Source organism: Petaurus breviceps, unplaced genomic scaffold (assembly GCF_028583685.1).
Source record: "Petaurus breviceps papuanus isolate PSGF00001 unplaced genomic scaffold, PetGlider_PUasm1.0 90977, whole genome shotgun sequence".
Classification (NCBI taxonomy): domain Eukaryota; kingdom Metazoa; phylum Chordata; class Mammalia; order Diprotodontia; family Petauridae; genus Petaurus; species Petaurus breviceps.
The window spans coordinates 1,665,642-1,676,242 of NW_027187391.1; the positions used below are offsets into that span (position 1 = coordinate 1,665,642).

The 10,601-nt window shown below is 34.6% G+C and overlaps 1 protein-coding gene across 1 annotated transcript; it reads left to right on the top strand.

The window, feature by feature from the left end:
* The first annotated feature begins 636 nt into the window (after positions 1–636).
* On the top strand, positions 637–6,344 carry NMBR (neuromedin B receptor). Its single transcript, XM_069077110.1, has 2 exons — positions 637–978; positions 5,155–6,344. The coding sequence occupies exons 1-2, from the start codon at positions 652–654 to the stop codon at positions 5,554–5,556; spliced, it is 729 nt and encodes a 242-aa protein (XP_068933211.1). The 5' UTR covers positions 637–651; the 3' UTR covers positions 5,557–6,344.
* Positions 6,345–10,601: the final 4,257 nt, after the last annotated feature.

Genomic DNA, 10,601 nt, shown 5'->3' on the forward strand with positions numbered 1-10,601 from the left:
AGGAAGATGACTCTTCCTGACTTCAGGCCCAGGACTCTGTGTTACCTAGGTGCTATTCTAGGATATTAGACATAGCCAAAAGCAAATACCAAAATATAAGGCAACTACATGGTGTATTGGATAGAGTTCTAGACTTGGACTCAAACTCAGAAAGATTTGAGTTAAAATCCTGCCTCTGACACTAGTTATATAACTGTAGGCAAGTCATTTGCCTCTAACTACCTCAGTTTATTCATCTGTAAAATGGCTATGATTATAGAACCTCGTGATGATCAAATTAGATAAGATATGTAAAATGCTTTATGAACTGTAAAATGTTATATAGATGTGTACTATTGTTATATATATTAACAATTCTTGAATTGCTACAACTTTTGATTATCTGCACTATTTTGATTCTTCATTTAGTGTACTAAATTACCATTGACTAGAACTTGTAACTCATGCCTAATCTCTGACACACCTTACTAACAAATAGTGAAAATTACCTATAGGTGGAAAAATGAGGAGTGAAATACTTAGACAATTCACAAACTGGAAAATTTGTCCCTAAATAGTAGAATGTTGACTTCTTTTACCTGTGTTAGAAGAAATTTGAAAAATAAAATAAAAATTTGTTTTCTTTTTAGATACAAAGCCATTGTGAATCCCATGGATATCCAGACATCAGGTGCAGTCCTGTGGACCTGTATGAAAGCCATTGGCATATGGGTCATTTCTGTGCTATTAGCAGTTCCTGAAGCAGTGTTCTCTGAAGTGGCCCACATCAGTAATATGGATAATGGCAGCTTCATAGCATGTATGCCATACCCACAGACTGATGAGTTACATCCAAAGATCCATTCAGTGATGATTTTCTTGGTCTATTTCCTCATACCTCTTGTTATCATAAGTATTTATTATTATCACATTGCAAAAACATTAATCAAAAGTGCACACAACATCCCTGGAGAATACAATGAGCATTCGAAAAAGCAGGTAATAAATGGGTAGGAATAAGTACTATATATTAATAATTGTTTTTCATTTTACCTTATAAGCCCAGGAAACTAAATGAATGAATGAAAAATCATTTCTTAAGTACTTCCTATATGCAAAGCACTGTGCTAAGCATTGGAGATAAAAATAGAAAAGGAGAGAGCGTCTCTGTTCTTATGGAGCTCACATTCTAAGAGGGATAGAATATACATATAAGAGATTTTAGTCACAAGTCAATGTAAGGGTTTAATTGTTCTTAGGATGAAATAGCAGAATAGCATTAGAGTCTTCTTTGTAGTCAGGACTAGAATGGTACATAAATGGATTATATATTTACACAATGTGGTTTGATTTGAAGTGCTCTTAGAAGGTCTTATTTCCCCTCTCCAATATGTGCTCCACCATCCTGTAATAAGGTTTAAAATTCTATTAGAAATTAATTTCTCAGGGTTAATGTCTTTTTTATTTGTAAATGTCTTGGTGAGTGGGGTTTAGCATATAACGGTGTTAGTCATGGTTATTCTGGCCTTAGTTTAATCAGATTTTTTTTTCTCAGAGCAGTTAACTGAAATTCAGATAGGGAATTGGAGTTTTGTTGAAGAATAAAGGATGGAAGAGTTAATTTTAGAGCATGGGGAAGGAAGCATAAGTGGGGTAAAACTGTGGTTGTTACAAGGCAGCTTGAAGGTAGTATGAAAGTGCAGAACACCAAGGAGAATTGAGTGTCAGGAGGTGGAAAGAGACTGACGGTGAACTTTGACTCCTGCACAATTTTGTTTAGAGTTGGCCCTGAATTTCCACAGTAAAAATTTTTAAGTAAATTTCCAAATTACTTCACCACCAAAAGCATGATTTTTTTTAATTAAAAAAGGAACCTAAACACTACTACTGAAAACCAGAGCTTTAAAGGGCAGCCTTCTGTGTAAACCTGGAGAAAGAAATCCTTTATTGGTTTTCATAGGTTGGGACAAATTATCTCTGCTTGTTCCTTGTTTGAGAGGAGAAGAATTGAGTTGATTTAGATTATGAAATAATGAGTCTTCTAACTTCCTTCGAATTAGATAGAATACAAAAAAAATAAAAGAAATATGGATGGGGTTCTAGGCTCTACTGAAATAGTATTATCAATATTTAGTTTCTTGAGTGGGGATTTCAATCACAACTTTTTTTCTTAAGCTGCATCTTAATGATATTCCTTTTCTGATTGAAAAGTGAACATTTCATTTCAGACAATCATCTGGATATTTGGTACCATAAATGCAAAGTATACAGTTGAATTGTACTTTTCCACCATTACCATTGACTAGTTTTTTACTCTACCATACTAAATAACATTGATATAACACTTTTTAATAATAACTCTGAGGCCCAATGTATTTAATTGGATCATATTACTAGGATCAATGTATTTAATTGGATTATATCACTAGGATCATATATCTAGTGTTGGAGGTGAGACTTGAACCTAGTACTCTTTCTTCTTTATTATATTGTTTCTTTCTCATGCTTTCTAGTCTCATGGTTGCTGCAGTAGAGGAATTTCTGCCTTTTATACCACAATGGCAGTTTAGATGATCAGTTTTCAAACTCTTGACAACAAAACTCAAAACTCACTGGCTTCAAATTGTATATCCTCCAAATAGGGTATTATATACAAAGAATCCTTGCCCATAAAACTTATTTTTTTCTAACCTAGGCAATTTTTCTCTTTGGTGCCCAGGAAGATATACAACCAAAAATGTCAGTCAGAAAATGTGTATTTGCCACCAAATCAGTCAACTAGTAAGAAAATATTTCTGTACTATGTGTCAAGGTACCATGTTAGAGTCGGAGAAAGACTAAGAAATTGGAGGCGTGATTTCTGTCCAAAGAATGTTCAATATACCTTGGAAGATAAGATATAGATATAAAGATAACTCATCAACAAATTAGGGCATTCAATTAGATCATTTCTATAGGCCCATTCCTCTTCTACCATTCTATAATATTATTACTTTATTCTGTAGACAATGAAAATTCAGGGGAAGAAAAGATCAGTATGGGACAGGGGACATTTGGACTTTATCCTATAGTTAATGGACTTTTTAAAGGCTGCAAACATTTATTTCTTAAAATGACATAAAAACTTAAAAACCCAAATTATCAACTGTTAAATCATTCCAAGCCAAATGGAATTGTTCATAGAAAACAATATAAGTGTAAAGGTAAAAACCCCATAGGTTTCCTTATTTTCCTCTTCTCTGGAAGATTGCTAGATCTCTTGGGATAAAGAGGGTTTTGCATGTGACAGATCTTGAGTAACCTTGCAGGGAAGTGTGTGGAATGAATATTGAGCATCATCTCACCATGAGATTGCAGCAGCCATGAGCTAGTGAATTTCTTGGTCATTTTGAATGACTTGTTGGAAATGACTGGAGCCAGTAGTAATTAAAGATTTTTTGTTTATCTAAGCAGTACTACCATATAGTTCCAGTTATTCTACTGTCAAATATTAAATCATAGCAGCCAGAGAGATAGGAGGTGAAATTGAAGTAGTAATTTCTGAGCAGAAGACTAATGAGATAGAGTTAATATTTTTGGAATATTAACTTGGATCAGAAAAACTGCTTTCTCTAAATCTGGATGTAATTTGTTACTGAAATGGGCCTCAAAAGCATAATTTTAAATTTGGCACCTTCACCTGGAAGGAAGCATGATATAGAGAATAATAAACTGGTTTCAGAATCAGGAAGGTATATTCAAATTCTCTATCTGACATTAACTGACCGTAAGCAAGTCACTTTGACCTTTCAGTGCCAGTTAACTCTCTAAGAGGACGTTAGGAGTAGTTGTCCATATGTATAGGGGAACCTTCACTGAAATGAATGGTAATGTTCCCACTATGCCAGATTTGGGTGGAAAAGTACAATTCAACCACCAATACGCCATTAAAATCACAGATCTGAACATAGTCCACATATTCTAGTAACTCAACGAAAAGTCTTACTTGGTAGCAGTACCTTTTCTCAATTTGCTACACAGTTCTTATTTTAAAATTCTGAGATAGATATAATCAAACTGTCAGAAACTGAGTGGTATAAAATGATTTAGAGATAAAACAAAAGAACAGCAATCCCTTCACTATTTCCCCCCTGAGGAAGTTCCTGGAGACTATTCACAAAATAATTATCTTCAAAATGTTTGCTATAGTGAAATGAAAGGAAACTAATTTAGATTTTAAAAATTTATTTTTTAACCATTTTAAAATTGTGAAATACTTGACAATTTTCACAGGTCAGTAATATATGTATACAGGTAGCAAAATGTACTTGAACTAAAAAGGTCATAGATCACAGATCATAGATTTAAGGCTAGAAGAAACTTCAGAGGTCATTTAGTTCAACACCTTCATTTTAACTATGAGGAAACCCAGAGAAGTTACATGAATTGCCTAAAGTCACTCAGACAATAAGTGGTAGAACCAGGATTTGATCTTTTGCTCTGTGCCTCTAAATTCAGTATCCTTTGCACTGCATTATGCCATGTGATCATGGGCAAGTCACTTAAACTCTTCGAGATTCAGATTTCTCATCTCTAAAATAGAGATGCTAATGTTTGTATCTCAAAGGGCTCTTGGGTGGAAAGAGCCTTGTAAACTTTAAAGGGCTCTATCAATATACAATAGTATTGGATGTCTGTTTGGAAAGGTAAGGGTTAAAAAATTATTTCTACTTTATAAGTCTCTTATATTTTTCCTACTCAGACTAGTCTTGTGTCTGAAAATGCCCAAGTTTGTTTAGTTTTCATGCCTCATTAATTGGGTGGATTTAACATAAACAGATATAATTCGTGTTCGCTGGAAGCTCAAGAAAAAGAAAAAACAGTTAAACACAAGGGAGCTTTGAAAGATTATGGATCGGAAATGTAAAGGCTTAGGCATTTTCTCATGATTTATCTTCTCAGTGCATGTAAACTGTCAAATATAAATGGTAAAGGCAATGCTAAGTGCGATTAAGCTCAGAGATTTCACAGCACTGCCTGGTGCCACTTTGATGAAAGGAAGTCATTGTTTTGTTGGTGCCATTTGGATGCATTGTCATAGCAAGGTCCACTTCACTCTTTTCAATGACTGTTAGGTTGGGGGCTGACTTGATTTGATTCTGCTCATCTGGATGATTATTTCTCTTCTGTTTTCAGATGGAAACACGAAAACGCCTGGCTAAAATTGTCCTGGTCTTTGTGGGCTGCTTTGTGCTCTGTTGGTTTCCGAACCATGTGCTCTACATGTATCGATCTTTCAACTACAAAGAAATTGACCCATCCCTTGGCCACATGATCATCACATTAGTGGCCCGCGTATTGAGCTTCTGCAATTCTTGTGTCAACCCATTTGCTCTTTACCTGCTCAGCGAGAGCTTCAGGAGACATTTCAATAGTCAGCTTTGTTGCGGAAGGAGGGCCTTTAGGGAGAGATCTACCAGCTACCTGCTTAGCTCCTCTGCTGTGCGGATGACTTCTCTGAAAAGCAATGCTAAAAACACAGTGACCAATTCTGCCTTCCTGAATGGGCACAGTATGAAGCAGGAAATGAATCTGTGACTCCAGTCATTTGAGTCACTATCTTGAAAGAATACACTCAATATCCTTGCTGAGCTGAGCAGGACTAAACAATTCCTTCCTTCTTCCAGCGTTCTTTCATCTAGTTCATTAGAGGATTGATCACTGTTGACTCAGAGCAGGCAAGACAAACAAGACAAGTATTTTTCTTTGAATGGGTCCCTTAATTACATTCAACACATGGATTGCCCACATAGAGAAGGACTGAAGAGCAGTCTAAAACATCTTCCATGTTCTCAACCTGCACCTCCCCCCCAAAAAAGACCCCAGCCCTTTGTAATATAACACAATATTACAAACTTCAGGATTTCAGCTATTGCTACAGCTGACTGCAGAATATTTTCCTTAGAAGTGTTTTTCTTGGAAATATGACATGAATTTCTATAATTCTTAAGAAAGTCCATAAGGGGTTATACGATACTGAGATTTAGTTTTTTCAGAGACTTTTCATTTCTGGTATAGGCTACATTTACAGATGTTTACTTTGGGAACTTCTTCTACAAATGGTGCCAATATATGCACAGAAATTTGACCCAGAATCTAAGTGGTGATAATAGCTATTGGAAATTCAGGGAATATGTCAGCATAAAATGCATCCCTGACCTTCAGAACTTTGGCTTTTAAGATGATATGATATGTTTTTTAAACATAGCAAAAAATAATAATAATTATTCACTAAACAATAAAATAGCATAATGGTTAGTGCCACCTGTACTAAACAGTAGCATTGTTCTTTGCTGATGAGTTGCTTCTGTGGGTATGGTCAAGCACATATGTGCTGTCCCTTGAGAATAATAGTTATGGAGGTTCTGCAATTCATGTCAGCTTCTGAACAACAAAAAAGATTAAAAATCTGTAGCTGTTTAAGTTGTTTTATGGTTCAAATTTCATAGGATCATAGATTTAGAGTTAGAATAGATTTTAAAGGCCATCTAGTAAAAATTTATCATTTTATAAATATGGAAGCTGAGACTCAGATTAAGTGACTCTATAGAAGGCCACATAAGGAGCAAGGGACCAAGGCAAGATTTGAACCTGAGTCCTCTGATTCCATATTCAGACAGCTATCCACTTTGCCATACTACTTCACAATCTGCTGTGAATTGGAACCTTTTATAAATCTAAAAGCAAATCTGATCTTAATTAAATGATCCAATCTCCAATCATGAATCAGAAAGCCTTGCCTTTGAATCAACCCTTTTAAAATCATTGCTGTTTTCAAATGACATAGAGCAGAAGTGAGTTAGATTATTTATGTAGTAAAGTTGACAGTGCCAGAGGGTAAATCATAACACCTAGTGACCCTACAACATATAAGAAGAAATGTAGCTGTTGACTTTCATCTTATTCAAACATTGTGAGTAATCAAGTGGTCATTTCAAGTGATGAACTCATAGTGACAAAGTATTTGATATTCATGCAGTTCTAATTGTCTGAAAGTTCTTCCTTATATTGAGCTGAAATCTACCTACTTATAATTTTCACCCATTGATCTTGGTTTTATTTTGTGAATACATACAAAGGCTTACACTTGAGTTAAAAAAATTCACCTCATAACTATAGAATTAGAGAGATGTCTGCCATGTACACTACTTCCCTTTTAGACTACTATAAATCCCTAGGGCCAAATGGTCCCTGTCTCCTTAGGTGCCTGAAACTTTTGCTTGAACAGCCAGTTGCTCCTAATTTGTTAACTCTTCATTAAAGTCCTTTACCTTGTGGAAACTAAAGTTATTATAAAACCAAGAATTAATTTCATATAGCATTTTTAATGGAATGATGTTTTTGGTAGAAGTGTGTGAGGTGTAAATCCCTTGTCACTAGTATATTTGACCTTGGTGCCAGTGCTATGGTCTGTATCAATAATTCATCATCCATTTCCTCCATCCATCAAGGTGGTCTATATTACATTCCCATGAAATAAATTTCTTTTCTTTTATCTTTTTTTTTTTTGCTTTTTTGGAGAGGGAAGGCAGGGCAATTGGGGTTAAGTGACTTGCCCAACGGCTAGTAAATGTTAAGTGTCTGAGGCTGGATTTAAACTCAGGACCTTCTGACTCCAGGGCTGGTACTCTATTCATCTTTTCTTATATCTTCACCCAAATGTTTGCTACCATATTTTAGGTTCCTGTATTTCTGAGTAGATATAGACTTTGAACCATAGTGCTACTTTCTGTCCTTTAAATTGGATCTATTTCCTTAAAACTAAATCCAACAGTTATTAAGTGACTGTTATATAAAAAGCACTCTTCTAGGCACTGGGAATACAAAGACAAAAATAAAATTGTCCCTGAAATTGACATATTTGCATCATGAATTCTTTCCCACCAAGAATCATCAACACATATGACAGCATTTATCATTTATGTGTTAATTTTCAATATACTTTATTTATTATTTACATTTTGTGCTGTTAAATAAACATCTAAAGATGTCAGAACTTTTCCTGTTCTTCCTCATGATTATTTCCTTCTGTGAAAAGTGGAAAGTCTCATCTATGTTACACAAATCCCTCTTTTTGTTATATTTTGTAGTTCCTGTAGGAACAGGTTTATAATTTATCTGAGTTTTTTTCCCACTTCCCTCTTTCATTTTTCATTTTTAAACTCTCTTGATCAGACCAGAAAGCCTCTGATCATATATAACTTTCTAAATCCTCATTAAATGCACTTCATCCTTAGTCAAGAATTTGTCATTTCACTATCTCAAGCTATACTTTGAAAAATTAAGTTGTGCTTTTTGATATCTTCATTCATAGTCAGCTGTTGACTTTACATAGCCTCCTTTCTCTTCCAAATTCACATCCTTCAATTCACATATGTTATGGCTTATGTCCAATATCCTGTTAATTTAAAACTATCTGAATAATTTTAATATTTAATCTGACATCTGGTCAATGTTAAATTTTGCAAATGATAGAAAGAATCTGCTTAATAAAGCAGTCTGCATATTAGGTTTATCTTAAGTATTTATTATACATTTGTCATACTACCCATTATTAGTCATTGGTGGCTCTAATTTAATAATAGTGGTATTACAAACTTATGTTTCTTTTCAAAATTTAACAGTACCTAAGAATCTGGATAATATTAAGGTTAGATGTTTCTCACTCTGCACTGATTAATTATTCTTCAGCTGTTGCTTTGGTTATTTTGTGATTTTCCCACTTTTTGTTTTATTTTGTGTGTTTGTACTTTTTTTTCAATATATTTAAATTTGAAGTTGGAAATTGCCTGTGTCTTGAAGATTTTGAAGAAAAATATCAAATCTTGGTTTTATGCATGCAAATGCACTATTTAGAAGAGTATAAATCTATGTATAGTATCCAAGTTCTATGACATAGAGCTGGGTTGTAACCCTGATTATACTCTTCCTAAAAGCTTTCCTTTATGGGATGATGATATTTTCCATTAACTTCCTCCAGTCTTTCCCTTTTAAAACACAGATAATTGAGAATATGGTATATTATAAAAGATATATTTGGCACTTGAGATTTCCTCTAAATAATATTAAAACAAAAAAATTTACATGTGTTTAAAAAGGAGCAGGTTAATGTTAAATTGATATCTTAAAAGTTTGCTATTTTCTGGATTTCATGTAATATTCTTAGATAAATTTATATCTATCCCCCAGACACTCTATATCTCCTCAGTCTTAATTTTAAAGACAAAAACAATAAGTTCATCCATACAATAATATCATAGAAACAAAAACCTATGGATATGTAGATAAAAGAGAAAATAATCTGCAAAATGATATATTGGGCTATATCTACATGTCACCAAACACTTTGGAAAGGGAATAGAACTATATCTTATATATAGCTGTACTTTTATCATAATGGTAGAACTAAAGAGATAGAACTGAAGAAATAGTTTTGGAATATGTTTATGTAGTACAGTGTGATATAGATTTGAGGAATATTTTATTAGTACATTTGCCACTAGGGTCTTTTTGATGCCTCCATTTTGTTGTCTGTCTGATATTTAGATAAAAAATACCAATTATGGAAATATCATATTACGCTTCTCTCCCATAGACTAATGTGGAGGGACAGCCATTATTGATAGTTCTGATAAAAGATTCAATTCACTTGCCCTTGGAGAATGGGGATACATCAAACGTATGAACACTTCTAATTGCAGCTCATGTTTATTAAAGTAGAAGTTATGGAAGTTAGAGATATTGAGGAAGGGGGGGGGCAAAGTGACAGAAGCTGAGGCAGAGAAGATTCTGACCCAGGTATTGAACTTACTAGGGAAGAGAGAAAATTGTCTGGGGGTCTTTAGATGACAACAGCAAGGATTTGGACAGGATTGAAGTTTAAGGTAAGAGAAGTGATTGCTAATTGATGGTGGCAAAGGAGGGTGTGCAAGTCACAGTGCAGGCAACAGATATTCAGCTTTCCCGGTGTCTCAGGGAGTGTGAAAGAAAGCACAGACAGGCTTAGAGAGAATCCCAAGAGATTTGTCATTTTCATGAAAAAATTGGTTTCTGCAAAGAATGTAACCAGAAGAGATTTAAGATTATGGAATCATGGTTTAGAACTTGAAGGAATCTTGGAAATCATCTAGTCTAACCCCTCCATTTCTGAGATGAGGAATTGAGGCCCAGAGAGGGGAAATGATTTGCCTATCGAATTACAGTTGCAGAGCAAGGATTTGAAATCAGATCTCGTTACTTCAGAAATCTGTTGACAGTGATTTTCAATAAAGGCATTTCAGAGATGAAAAATGGGATATTTTAAAAAAAAATGTTGTTGCTCCCCAAACCTCCATCCCTTATGGTGTCTCAGAGTCAGGAATAATGTAGAGAAGTCTAATGTAGAGAAGTAGTTCCATCCAAAAACCTTATTGAACCTGCATAGCTTTACTTCAGAGCAGTGGAGAACAAGATTTTTATACGCACATAGCCTAGCATCCTTCACCCTAACCCCTCTGACCTAGAATCCTAGATTTAGAGCCAGAAGGCCCATGTGGAGTCAGGTAGTCCAATGCTTTCATTGTATAGATAAAGAAACGAAAGCT

Coding starts and splice junctions, on each gene's coding strand:
- NMBR (XM_069077110.1), top strand. CDS start 652: ATGGATATCCAGACATCAGGTGCAGTCCTGTGGACCTGTATGAAAGCC. Junction 979..5,154: donor ATGAGCATTCGAAAAAGCAG/GTAATAAATGGG, acceptor TTCTGTTTTCAG/ATGGAAACACGAAAACGCCT.